The sequence below is a fragment of the Delphinus delphis genome, chromosome 4, assembly GCF_949987515.2.
Source record: "Delphinus delphis chromosome 4, mDelDel1.2, whole genome shotgun sequence".
In the NCBI taxonomy this organism is placed as follows: Eukaryota; Metazoa; Chordata; class Mammalia; order Artiodactyla; family Delphinidae; genus Delphinus; species Delphinus delphis.
In genome coordinates this window covers 57668088-57682220 of record NC_082686.1, presented here as the reverse complement: position 1 = coordinate 57682220, position 14133 = coordinate 57668088, and the positions used below count along the sequence as shown (strand labels likewise).

Here is a 14133-nt window from a genome sequence, read left to right as displayed (position 1 = left end):
GCACAAGCCAGTGGGTTTGGGGTTGGTGATGGGGGGTTGGCTTGCTCCCGCTCTGAGATGGACAAGAGCGGAGCTGGAGGGAGGCTTTGCACGAAGGGCCTCATATCCTCTCCACATCCATCTGGTAACATGTGGTCCAGATGGCTAAGGGCACAGAAAGCATGTGTGGAGGGACTGGGAGGCTTAAAGGACCTGAGCAATTAACAGGGTTTGGGGAGGGATGGGGAGACTGATGTGATGGCTTTTCACATGTGCGAAGCAGGGAAGGATCAGTCCCTGCACATAAGAGTACAATAAATATCACATCTCTTTCTTTTTCTCTAGTCAACTTTTTCTAAAACCCTGCTTCCATCCCAACAGGTGAGTTGGAACTTTGAAGTTATTCTTGCAACATTCTTCTCTTACCTTTTCTGTCTCAAGGTTATTTCAAAGTCCTGGGGTCTGACACAGTGGTGAGGTGCGGGTAGTGTCTCTTCAGGCTCAGCACTGTGCCCTTCTTTGCCAGGACTAGGACACAGAACAGTCTCACCTCCCATATTTCCTGGGGAACCATTTCCTCCGAGGCTCTGCTACATACACAGAAATACCAGATACAACATGCACGTCTGTATCTCTTTTGAGACCGACCATCCTAGAGCATCTTTTTTTAGTTTGAGAGAAATTGCCTTTCTCTTCAAATTTTGTTCTCAGAACAATGGTTTTAGGCTTCTGGGGAAAAAACAGAAAAGACAAAGACAAACCTGCCCTGAGATGAAGAAACTATCCCCTTGAATGGGGAAGGAGAAAGGGGCAGAATATAGAGAGAAAGCATAAAAACGTAAACATTATCTTTCCACTCACAGAGCCTCCTTAGTCCATAAATAAATGAATAGTAACCAAACTAATGAAAGTAATCAGCTTCCTCCAATTTCTCTCTTGGTGTGAGCAGTGGAAAAGCACTACCCACATCCCCTTTCAGGGAAGGACTTTTCACCCCAGCCCTTAGCTCCAGGGTTGACCTGCTGCAAAGGGCCTCCTGACCCAAGAACACGCCCTTTCCGGGCTGCCCACACCCACTGACTGAGAGAGGCTGAGCATGGACACGGGCCATTTCTGCTCAGCTCGGGACATGATGCTTCAGACCTCCCCGTGGGGTGGATCGATGTTTTGCAGAACTGCATCACAGTCCTAACGTTTCTCTGCCCAATTTTGCTTCAGCCCCTTCCCTTCCACAAGTGCTCATCTCTAAGAAAATACCCTGCACACCCAAATCCATCTCAGCATCTGCTTCCAGAGAACCCAACCTGCAACAGTGCATCCAGGAATGGTCCTAGAAAGTTTATCAATAATATGGGATTTGGGAGACGAATCACTAGCCACCCGGCAGGTAATGAGGACCCAACTGATGACAGATGGAACACGGGCATCCTCTGGCCCAATGTGACAGTCCTAAGGGAGAAATAGTAACTGTAAGGGCAGTGGGATTACATGAGTTTTGCTAAGAGCCACTGATACAAAAAAGATAATGGAAAACTGCAGGCAATTAATAGGCAATGGAGAGTCAAATATGGAAGTCAGAAGATCTCCCTGGTAGTTAACGAAGAGGCTCTCATATCCTTCAGCTGAGGCCCAAGCTCAGGAGTAAATCTAGTGCTGATCTCCAGAGACGGTTAAATACCTAACCAAGCAGACCTGTTACTCACTGGGGGAAAGGAGGTCCTGACACTCGGGATGGGAATATCTAGGAAGATTCCCCTGAAAATTTTGAATCTCCAGAATCCTAGGGTGACCAACTATCCTGATTTCCAGTGACTGAGGGGTTTCCTGGGATGTGGGACTTTCTGTGATAAAAGTGTGACAGTCCTGGGCAAATCGGGGCTGTTGTTTGTTCTCTAATTCCTCTGAATTCTCTGAGCCTCTTAGCACTTCCCTCTTGCTTGGAATCAATACAGACACCACTGCCCCCCTTCAAGTGCCCTACTCAAGACCTACCCCTACCTCTCCTCCTGGCTATTAGGCCTCTAAGGAGGATTAAGTTCCAACATAATCACCCAGGGTCATGTTGGGCCTGTTACGGGAGAAAAGGGACTTGACTCCAAAGAAGCTGCAAGGCCTAGCCAACACCCACTGGCAGACGCAGGGCGGTACCAGTGGGACTGGATTCTGAGGCTGCTTCACTGAGAGGAGCTGGAATGTAAGGCTGGACGAGGGAGAGTTTATCGATTTGGGAACACACCCCAGAGATACAGGATTTACAGTTTGGTAAGAACCCCAGGACATGGTGTCTAGGATGGTACCTAGAAGCATGGAAAAAGCAATGGCCCATATACTAAGTGAAGTTGGAATGCCAGAATGTCTTGGCAGATTGAGGAGGAAAGAATTAAAGGGCTCAGGATGTGGACATACCACAGTAGATATATTATATATTATGTGAGGCCTGAAAACCAACGCAAGAAAGCCCTGGAGGACATACCATGTACCAAGGCCATCAGGAATATGCCAGCGAGGAGCTTTGGCATCACCAAGGTGTCCAGCAATGAGGAAAGCACCACAGATGGGGGTAGGACAGTACTCCACGTGATAGAATCCCACATAATAAAGGGCAGGTGTGCAACTGCCTAGCCAGGCAGGTGGATGCAGTTATCCTAATGAGCAGCCAGGTGAGGTAACGTAATGACCACTTCTGCCTAGCAAAGCATCTTTTTGCTTTGCTTTGATTTGAGCTGACAAATACTGGTCAGCAGCATCAATCCCACACTGTAACTTGGGGCTTTACCATCAGTAGGAAGGGAAGTGTTTAGAAGCAGAGAGGCAGGAGATTGTGGATAAGAAGGCTGGTTTGTTCTTAATCACAGTTCATGAACTAATGCCAATTTGGAAACATGTTAGACTAGAGTTTCAAAGGGCTAAAAGTCTGAGATATGAACTACTTATTTCTGGATGATTTGCCATCTAATTTCTCTAGAGCTTTCTTGCAGCAATTTCAGGTGTAGAAGGAATGTTTTCTTCCTTATGTGGTGCTTTTTGGTAAAAGCATAAATCTCAAGTTGAGGCTTTTCCCAGAACCTTTGGGGAGAAGAAATTCAGAGGCAAAATATCCGATCGCAAGAATTCATGATTCTGTATCTAAACGTGAAGACTCATCCGACTCTTTTTTGACTCCCACTTTTGAATTCTTGCCCAAGCCATCTGTTTGTGTGGAATATGTCTGCTCTTTTGTTTACCAGCCATTTCCTATCCATTCAACACCCAACTAAAATATACTTTCCAGTAAGTTTTCTGGATGGATCGTAACATGTTCCTCTTTGTTGCTCTGACTCCATTCCAGCACTTTTTTGACATTCTGGGGAGTGTGCATGTGTACACACCTAGCTGTCTTGTGGAAATGTGGCCATGATTCCAGAGTAATGAAGGCTGAGAAAGAGTCAAAGGCTATTTGGAAGTCTAATAATATAACAGGAAGGGAGATAGTCTCCCTCCTAATGGTTATAGGAGTGGAGGAGAAGACCGATGACAGCCAGGTAGATGGTAGCTCTAGTTCCTGATTACTTTATGTCATATGTGCAGTTAGAGACGGTTTACATCAGCTGTGTGCTACAGTCAGCTGGCACCAGCTTGCAGGTGCCAATTGTGTATGTCCCTTCCCAACTTCAAGTTCATTGGTATCATGTCGATAGCTTAACGCTGGCCATGGTCAGAGTATTTACACCATGGAAATCAACGAATGTTGCAAACCAAGTTTTTTTTTTTTTTTTAAATCCAGTAAGCCGATTTATCAGTGCCCTACCACATGTATTCTTTTTAATATCCCACATCTCCCTTTAAATGGCTCACACTTTCCTCTACATTCTTTTTTTTTTAAATAGGATTTACTCTTTTTTTCCTTAATTAATTAATTTATTTATTTATTTAGGGCTGTGTTGGGTCTTCGTTTCTGTGCGAGGGCTTTCTCTAGTTGTGGCGAGCGGGTGCCACTCTTCATCGCGGTGCGTGGGCCTCTCACTATCGCGGGCTCTCTTGTTGCGGAGCACAGGCTCCAGATGCGCAGGCTCAGTAGTTGTGGCTCACGGGCCTAGTTGCTCTGCGGCATGTGGGATCTTCCCAGACCAGGGCTCGAACCCGTGTCCCCTGCATTAGCAGACTCTCAACCACTGCGCCACCAGGGAAGCCCCTCCTCTACATTCTTGAACATACAGAGGGTATTTATAATACTGCTTTAATGTATTTGTTTACTAATTCTACCCTCTAGGTCAGAGGTTGGCTACCTGTAGGTCATATCCAGCCTTCAATATGACCCATGAGCTAAGAGTGGCTTCACATTTTTAATGGGTTGTAGAAAACAAACAAACATCATTGGCAGTCAGGGAAATTAAAATAAAAAACACAACGAGATAGCACTTCACACCTACTAGGATAGCTATAATCAAAAAGAACAGACAACAACAAGTGTTGGTGAGGATGTGGAGAAATTGGAAGCCTAGAACCCTCATACACTGTTGGTGGGAATGTAAAATGGTGCAGCATCTTTGCCAAATAGTCTGGCAGTTCCTCAAAACGTTAAGCCAGAGTTTCCATATGATTTAGCAATTCCACTCCTAGGTATATATGGAAGAAAAATAAACACGTATGTTCACACAAAGATTTGTACATGAATAATTCATAATTATTTCCAAAAAGTGGAAACAACCCAAATGTCCCTCAACTGATGAATGGATAAAATGTGGCATATCTATAAGATAGAATATTATTCGGCAATAAAAAGAAATGAATGATAAATGCTACACCATGGTTGAACCTTGAAAACATTATGCTAAGTGAAAGAAGCCTACACATTACAGGATTCCATTTACATATAATGTCCAGAACAGGCAAATTCACAGAGACAGAAAGTAGACTGGTGTTGCCAGGGACTGGCAAGGGGATGGAGGAATGGAGGCAGGAGCAGCTGGGAGTGGGTTTCTTTCTGGGGTGATGAAAATATTCTAAAATTGACCTTGGTGACGATTACACAACTCTCTGAATAACTAAAAAGCACTGAGTTTTACAATTTAAGAGGATGAAAATTATGGTATCTCAATAAAATGTTCGTTTTAAAATGGTTCCTAGATTTTGAGATTTCACAGACCAATAAAGCACCCATCCCTAGAACAAAATACAGGGATCCGTCAGAGATGCCAACTCTTTTTAAAATAACAACATTTAAAAAGTTACCATCTAGCATCGATATCATTTCATAAAAGAAGGGACATTTTAACACCTAAGGACTAATCAGGAATGACGAACAATTCTTTAAGTGGAATAAATTTAGTTTCGTTAAAAAAGTATTAAGTTTTCCGCAAGCAATTACAATAATATGTAACTTGTCACATGTTTTAAAAATATTTCTAATACTGTTTGAAGTATAAAAGTACTATTACTATTTTTAAAATCATTTTTTAAAAGGACTCCAGTATAGAAATCTACTATTTCTATAAAAGATGTTCTTTAAATCTTGAATTTTACAGTCATATAATTAGGCTATTAATTTTTAAATGTATTTTAATATTTGATTTATTGATAATGAAAAAGTTTAGTTGATAAAAGCTTTATTCAAAACATGTCAAGAACCACATAGTTCAAAACTTCAAAAATAAAAGACAATTTCTGGTAACTTAAAAATAAAGAGTACCTAAAAAAACAACCACATTAACATCTACTATTTATAATACAATCTCAAAATCAAAGCTAATCTTAGAATTTCTATTTCTTGCCACATTTGAGCTAGAATCCTCCTCCTTATCCCACTACATTGTTATGAAACCCTTTCAGTTTTAACACTTAAAATACAATTTGGGTATTTTCTGTATACTATTGATCTCTTCCCATACGGAAAAATTAAAATAGTTCAAATGATTAGAAACTAATTTTCACTTGAAAAAGAAAAAGAACAGTTTAGTAAAACATTTCTTTTGAAAACAATGGGTGGATTAGTAATCTGAATTGAGCTACACAAGAACACATTTCTACCCGAGGACTCTTCAGATTATTCACTACACATTTATATAGTACAGGACATTTGAAAAATACTTTTCATCATTTTTTTTTCTTTTTTTTTGTCAAGACTCATAACACCCAGCTGCTGTGAAATAGCAGAATTAACATTAGTTTATACAGGGAGAACCAAGGCACCACGGTGAGATCTTGCCAGTGCCAGAGTGAGACCTCATTTACCTTCTGACTTATGTCCAGAGCCAGATGCCTCTTTCTGGAGGACATTAATTTATTCAATCATGGAAGCAAGAGCATGTGGGATTTGTTGTGGGATAACTAGTTTTGGCTCTGTAAGTAAAAAGTTCAGAGGATGGACAAGGTAGAGAGGACAATTTCATTGTGAAAGGGGGTAATGGGAAGAAAGTTAAAACCAGGGTACAGACTCTATTCAGACAGAGATCACTTTTCAGAAATAAAAACAGCAAAACAAGGATAGGCAAAAATAATAGCTATAGAGTTTCTCATTTCTAAGCCAAGGGGCTTTTATAAAATCACTTTAAAAGTAGGAGCTCTCTTGAAGACGACTCTTAAACATCTTATTTTTCCCCCTCCATAAAACCTCTGTGAGGTGGAGAGTACTAACTTACAGGGATGAAACTGAGAAGTAAGGAAGTTAAGAGGTTAAGACCACATGGAAAATGAATAGGCTGGAGCAGATGTTATGTCTTAAGCTTCGGCTTAGAAATAGAAACAGAAGGTAGAGGATAAACAGGAACTTTTCTGGATAGACAAGTGGAATAATCCAGGGATTCAGTAGCAACACCACCTACTTAACATTTTTTTACAAAGGACGTGGAATTTCAAGTACACAGTGAAACCTAAGATGACAAATGCTCTTCTGGGTATTGAAATGCTCAGTTGAAGGGAATACAGCAATAAGTTCTCATGAAACCATGTGAAAAAAAGAGGCATTAATGAGCCACAGTGTGGGTAAGTGCAAACCAATGCATTTAGGACGAAATACTGCTGCCTGTAGTTAAACTATGACGGACATGGAGCCATCAACATGACTTATGAGAAGAAATTAACTTAGCCTGATCAATGTGTTAGGGTGGATTTAAAAAAAAAAAAGAAAAGCTGGTCATTATTGGCAAGAATAATGAAAACCAAAATAGTGGTGCCCATGCATTTGGGAATCAGTGGAACCCTGGGCTTTATAGACCCATTGTGAGTTATTAAGGCACATTACGAATGTTTGAAGTTCATTCCTAACCTCTGGAGGAGACACATAAAACACCTCTTCATGAGTGTCAGTCATATTTGTAGCAGGATAAGCCACAGTTCTAAGCCAGTGTAGCCAATCTGATGTTCTGGATTCCCAGGGGGGCTTTCCCTCGAGGCCTCCTCTAATCGACTTTACAGGTCAGTCCCGTGTCATGATAATAAATACAACCGGTCTAGGCCATGATACCAAGTGTCCTGCTGGGCTACAGGGAACCTGATCATAAAATCTTTAAATGGTAAGGCTGGGAAAAACCTCAAGAAGGGAACTGTTCAGTCTCCTGTCTCTAGATGGGGTAAAACACTGAAACATCTCAGGAAGCTGTTTTTTGTTTATTGAAGATTGTTTGGGATGGCAGTTGTAATCTAATAATAACTTCAAGTCCATTAGTCTTTCTCCTTGGGTCCAAAGGACATGCCATGTCAATCACGTGCAAGTGGCAACTGTAAACAACACAGCTCTAGAATGGGAGCACTTAGAGGACATGGCCCTGCCAACCTTTAATTCACGGAGATGCTGCTTTTTTCCATAAATATTCACAACATCTGTTCCCCTCAAACTCAGGCATTTATCCCTACACCTCACAGCTAGAGGTACCAGATACTGCATATAACTAGAACTTTTTGGTGTAGGGAGGTATGTAGGTATGTAATTTGATATATATCATGGCTTTAGCCCCCAAATACTTACTATTCTGGGGAATGGACAAATGGAAGTGATTTATTCCCAACCAATGGAATGGAGAATCCTTTTATTTGTCAGTGGTGGTTTCCCTTCTCCCTGAGATATAGAAGGAACTTCCAAATCATGTTCTCAATTGATAATGTTTGATAAAAAGATGTTTAGTGTCATCTGAATTTTTGACATTCTCTTTCATTCTAGTCTACTCAGCTCCAAACTTCCACAGTCATACAAATGTGAGTAGAGAATAACTAACCTAATAAGTGGAAATACAGTAGAAATAAACCTAATATTTTATATATTTCCACTGTCAAGGTAAATACGGCCTCTGTTCCTACCTCTAACCTTTTTACAGAGATAATGCTAAAGTAAAGATAATAAAATGGGCCTGAAATAGATGTTTGTAGATGTGAGGGTTCTGTTGTATGTGTGAACTCCAAAATTTTTTTCAACTGTGAATTTTAAGTCGGTTTCTCTCCCCTCTGCCTGTCTTTCTCTCTCTCTGATGCATACACACACACACACACACGCACACCTCTAACAAGGTCACTACTAAGGAGAAATGCCAGCAGGCAGCAGGTGGTTGACATTAGAGCAGTGACTATACCTTACCCCAGTGTGAAGGTGTGATAACACAAGGAATCCTTAAGAAATTCTGTTATGTTGAATGTAATTTGAATTATTTTGGCACATGTTAATTGGTCTTAATATACACCCTAGGAGTGTTTAGTTAACATTTAAAGTTTCCTAGTTGGGAATACACCCTCCAAAAGTTGTTAGTTAGCACTTGAAAAACTCAAGTCACTTCAGAGGCTACTACCATAAGAACTCAGCACCAGAGACTTTGTTAATAAGTGATTTTTTTCAGTGGTCAAGTTAGTGGTGTTAAATGTATATGGATTGGCCCAAATACCATAGGGCACTCCATCCCTTTCACGAACAGGGCATAAAGTTCTAGCAAGCCCACTAGCCCTAAGATTCCTAGATTACTAACCTGTTCTATGTCTAGAAATTGAACAGAAATCAGGCTGCCTGACACCGAATCTGCTGTAATATTATTGGATTCATTTCTAATAACCCTTTTATATAAGATATCATTGGGTTCTCTAAAAGAATGGAGTGGGGACGTTTTCAAGCTTACATGACAGGTTGACTATTACAGGATGTCTGTTCTGGTGCCTGAGTGTTTATAAAGATGAATGATGCAGACACTGGCTTAAAATCTGATTTCAGTGTAATATACCACCTGGTAAGGTTAGCGGGGAGGAGACATATAGCCCTCACCCAACTCCTACCTGCTGAAGGCCACTAAACCACCTAATAATTGCAAGTGACCAAATTGGCAAAGTCCAATTTACAACAATTTTCTTTAATGGAGGGAACACAAGTACCTTTCAGGGGCCATAAGATTCATCCAGGCATAGTCCACAGTTAAGTAGGCTTACAAAGAGCAGTTTCTAGTTTAACAGAAGAACCAGAAGTCCCTGGTCCTCCTAGGTAGTCTGTAAATGGCCCAAGGATGAAGGGTGTTGCCAGTTCAGCACAGGAACAAGAGAAGCATAGAGCTGAACCACAGACATTTCTACTTTCACACCCTTCCTCCTATTCTTCTGGCTTTCTACCAGAGCCAGCTCTCTTTCCAGATGTCCACTGTAACAGTGCCACCATCCCCTGGGAGTTCAATAAAGGTGAAACAAACTCAAAGGGGCAGTAAGTATATCAAATTACTGAGCTGAGGAAGAGATGTTAGAAGTTTGTGCCCTCTGAGACCGAACCAACTGGGATGGAGCGGCTTTAATTATTCGGTTGGTTATTTTTGCAGAGGTGGTTAATCTAATGGGTATGAGACTCTTCACGAGCATTTTGAGAAGTTCGAAAAGTAAGTAAAAACGAGCACATGCAATTGCTTTCTTCTCAGTAAACATTTTTTTATGGTTTTCTTCCATGTACCCTCTTACACCTCTGTTTTCCAAAAAAATCAAGAAAGCCTCTTCCCTAACAGCACTCCCCAAAAGCAGACTAAAAGAAGTAACAGCTGACTGATGATTAGTGTGGTCTGTGGGTGTGCAGCGTAGGAGTGGGAGCCTTTCTGTTCCCACAGGGTCTCCTGGAAGGGGACAAAACAGGAGTTTGGTTCTAGTCAGTGAGATGATTCTTGTAAGGTGCTTGCCCTGGAATCCAGTCCATACGACACACTCAATAATGGTAGCTATTATTAGCAGTAATTTGTTAAACAAGAGCAACCACAGGTCAACAGAGCTTAAAAGGCTAAAATCCAGATATCAAGCTTTCCATATGACAAGTGCTTATTATAGAAAAGGGATGTCTTCCACTTGCACTTGGCTATACTCAAATTAGCTCGAAGTGAAATTTTCATCTGCCACTTGGTTCTCCCTGGGGAGATGCTATGGTACTCAAAATGCTGGCAAGGGTGATGGGAGTTCAGGTTCAATATGCAACAGTAATAGAGTCATGGGTATTTTCATTTGAAGAGAACTTACAATTTCCCATCCATTATTATCTTCTTTAACTCTCCCCACATTTCTGAGAGGCTGACAGGGAAAGAATTACAATCTCTGCTTTACAGATAGGGGCAACTGATGTCCTAGACAGATTAAGTGGGAGTAGAACCTATTCTTCTGATTCTTGGTATAATGGTCTATCCTCTATGCCCCAGGGAAAAAGAGGCTTGAAGAAAGGCTCTATTGGATATAAAGAACAGCACTGAGAGACCAGCACGCTGCAGGGGAAAAGTGCACAACGAAAAACAAAATAGTAAATTTTACACTACTGTGAAAGAGGAATTAGGAAATCATTCTCAAAAGATGGATGAAAAAATATATTATCCCTATGAGTAAACAAGGCCATAAAAAATTAATGAGGGGACCAGTTCATTTAGTTTACAGCACATTTCTTTAGTATCTACTAAGTGCATGTTACAGGGAGGCCTAGCACAGGTAAGAATTTTATATTACATGTCCTAAAGAGCATGGACTTCTTCAATTTTAGAACATATAAGGCGGCCAGGGATAGGGGAGTCCTCATAGAAAATAAATCACTGCCATTTAAGAATTAACCTAAATTCTTATCCCATTATGTCAGAGCAATCCTAACTGGTACAGATGCTTTATTTTAGTGCGGTGTGCAGAGAACCTGGTGATCTCCTACTGCAGCGATGATGCACGCTCCTGGAGCTTGGGCCGCCTACAAAATAGGCATTCAAGGCTGTGTGTTTAAGATGGAGCATGCACACTCCCCCTTGAAATGCAAAACTGCAACCGTTAAGTGGAAACACACTCTGGGGATTTATTTCTGTTTCAGTGTGTTTTAATAAACCAGTTATGGGAAGAGTATCTAGTATCAGCTGTGGCTTATATCCTTAAGCCTCACTCACTGACCTTTAGGAGTCTAACTTCCAAATTTAAATGGCCATCGTCAAGTGGTCTAGCCTCCAAATTTAGAGATCAACAGGCTAATTTTGGATGGCATTTTTTCCTTGAGGAGGCTGGCTGATCAAACCCCTTTAAAGCTCCTTTAAAATACTGAGCTCTATTCCACTCAGTATTTAGAGAGAACAGATGGGAGGCACCAGGATAAGCAATTATATAGCCTCTGTGACCCATGTAAGGGAACAACAGCTATAAAATCTACCAGTCTGTTAAAGAAATATCATAGCTGACAGAGAGGCAAAGAGGGTATTGAACTAGCTGGCTGTTGAGAGAAGTGTCTACATCCTGAGATTTCTTTTCTAAACTACACTGAGTATGTTAAAAATTGCAATAGTGGCTTCTTGATGGTAGGGAGGGTAGAAGACAGGTCAAAGGGCTCTGAAACTCAGTGCTTCTGACGCTCTTTCCCTAGTGCAAATGAAGACATCTCAACTCCCCTCTAGGTCCAGGGTCTACTTTTGTGACACTAATTCAACAACCTGCTTCCCAGCAGCACCTAGAAACCATCCCCAATGTGTAAGACATTTTTAAAGCTCACTAAAGGAGGCAACGCACCACAGTATCCTCCTCTGTAACATCTAGTATGTGTAAAACACTTCCTTATCAAGGAGAGCTCTGACTAGAGTCATGTTTCTGTTGGAAAACAACTGCAAGGATCCCAACACCTTCAGTTACATTAACTCACTGATGGGATTCCAAGTAATAAAGTCAGATATCTTCTTTCTGTGTCAGCTTGCTAGCAAGGGCAGTACACGAACTCTGAGGTAACATGGTGAAACAGCAATGATGGTCCTTGGAATTTACCCTTTGATTCCACGTAACCATCATCTTTTACAGAATTGCTGGTCACCCAGGTAATGGAGGGGGGTGGTGTATTACTACTGTAGAACAACCTGGATAATTTGTCTGACAAAGCATGGCAACTGAAGAAAGGAAACAAACACACAAGCAAGAACTGCAGCCAGCAAAACGTGAATCATAATGTATCTTTGGTATCCCATTAGAAATCTATGTTAATATTCTCCTATTCCCTTGAAGCTTAGGTTGGAAACGTGTACTATTTTATTTTAGTGCTTATGTCACTTTTTCCTAATACATGACAAGTCTGCAGTGTTTTTTGTATCTGTGACAGACCCATAATCTTCCAGAACACATAGTAAAGCAATGCTTTTCTTAAGATATGAGGGCAGATGATTGACACTTGCACATGTACCTGTGTTTCTTCCTCTGCTCACCCCACTATAATTGCTATCTTCAAGCTCATCGAGGAGAAGTTGGCAAAGGGAAGTGAGAAAACTCCAGACTGGTAAGTCAGTCACTGTATTATTTGCATTTTAGTATCTCTTTACTCTTATTATTGACCAGTTAAAGTAGGGGAAGAGGGAGCAAGGACCACATGTGGGTTTAGCACATATGCCATATTAAAGGCACTTTTTGTTTTTTTAGGTTTTCAAATTCTCTAGCTGGGTTTTAAGAGTAGGGGTTATTTCATGGTGATTTTCCAGCAGGCTTTTTTCTGAGGTAGATAAAACACAGACAATAAAAAGTCTGAAGAATGCAAAGGGTAGCCAAAGCCTGTGCGGACAGGATTAGCTTGAAAGAAATTTCAGTAGTGAAAGCTGAGTCTGTCATATACAATACCACAGAAAAGAGGGCTCAAGGCTCAAGGTTGTCCACCATTTAGACAGGGCTTCTAGAATTTAATAGGTGGGAAATAGGCTAATCTGGACTATAAAGAACAGAACTGTGGGAACAATGACCGAGTAAGAGAAGAACCCTGGTTAGCACACAGCTCATCAAGATCAGGCCGATAATAGCAAGAAATACGCATCCCTCAGGACCCTGGTGATCAGGAAGGAATGCATATTACAATATCACAAGAGTCTAAACGAAACCAACAGACTTGAAGGTCCGAACTGCCTTGTGTTATTGTTTCTGGGATAAACAACAAATTTTGTCTCTTTTCTCAGGCCTCCTGTTTGTAAGGAGGTATTGTAATTGTATTAAGCATGTCAGGAAAAGCCAAATCCCAACTAAATAATTAGTGAGATGGATTTTGAGCTCCTTTTCCTGCCCATTTGAGTTACAGATGAACAGGCTGGTCTGCCTGAGACCCAGTGAGGTTAATACTCCCAGCTGGGGCCTTTCGTTCTGGAGAATCACTGCTGTCATCCCAGGCAGATGCTTTACTTTTAAATGCACATGCCGTTGTAGGCCAAATGTTAGTAGTTAAACACCATCATCACAGAAACACACAAAGCTAGAGCCAAGTTCAAAAACACAGCTGGTGATTAAGAAACTCTTAATGAAAGGAAGAAATGTGCTATTGGCTCCAAGTCATTCATCACTACTTCTGATATACTTAGACTGGGATTGTTTTATATGAGACAGAATAAAAGCATACCTATTGGCCTCAGTTTCTCTCCCTCAATCTAAGAATAAACATTTGTTAGAACACCATTGGAGACAGAGGACAATCACACGTAATGCTCCCGTGGGTTGATGTAGACTCTCTCCAGGTCACGACTTGGATGATATTTGCCAGGACTCCCGTCTTGGTAGCCCATCTGATTGTAGAGGGGGTACATCTGCTGAATCCCATCTTCCCCCACTGGATTCTCATCTTCGTAGTCAAATCTTCTGCTATTCAGTCCATTCTAAAAATTCAAACATTGCTTACATTATCAGAGCAGCTGTTTGTATTTTTTCTAGCTCTTGGGCAAAAACAGGCAAGAACAGAATTCATTACACACAAGCTATTGAATGGCAAGG

At 41.1% G+C, this 14133-nt stretch overlaps 1 protein-coding gene across 1 annotated transcript in view; it reads right to left on the bottom strand.

Annotated features, from left to right (window-relative positions):
- Positions 1-4298: 4298 nt before the first annotated feature.
- NECTIN3 (nectin cell adhesion molecule 3) overlaps positions 4299-14133 on the bottom strand; it is a 146853-nt gene continuing 137018 nt past the window's right edge. The window contains exon 9 of the mRNA XM_060010614.1: positions 4299-14018. Coding sequence (XP_059866597.1) covers positions 13839-14018 — 180 coding nt within the window. The 3' untranslated portion in view covers positions 4299-13838. The remainder of the gene's footprint in view (positions 14019-14133) is intronic.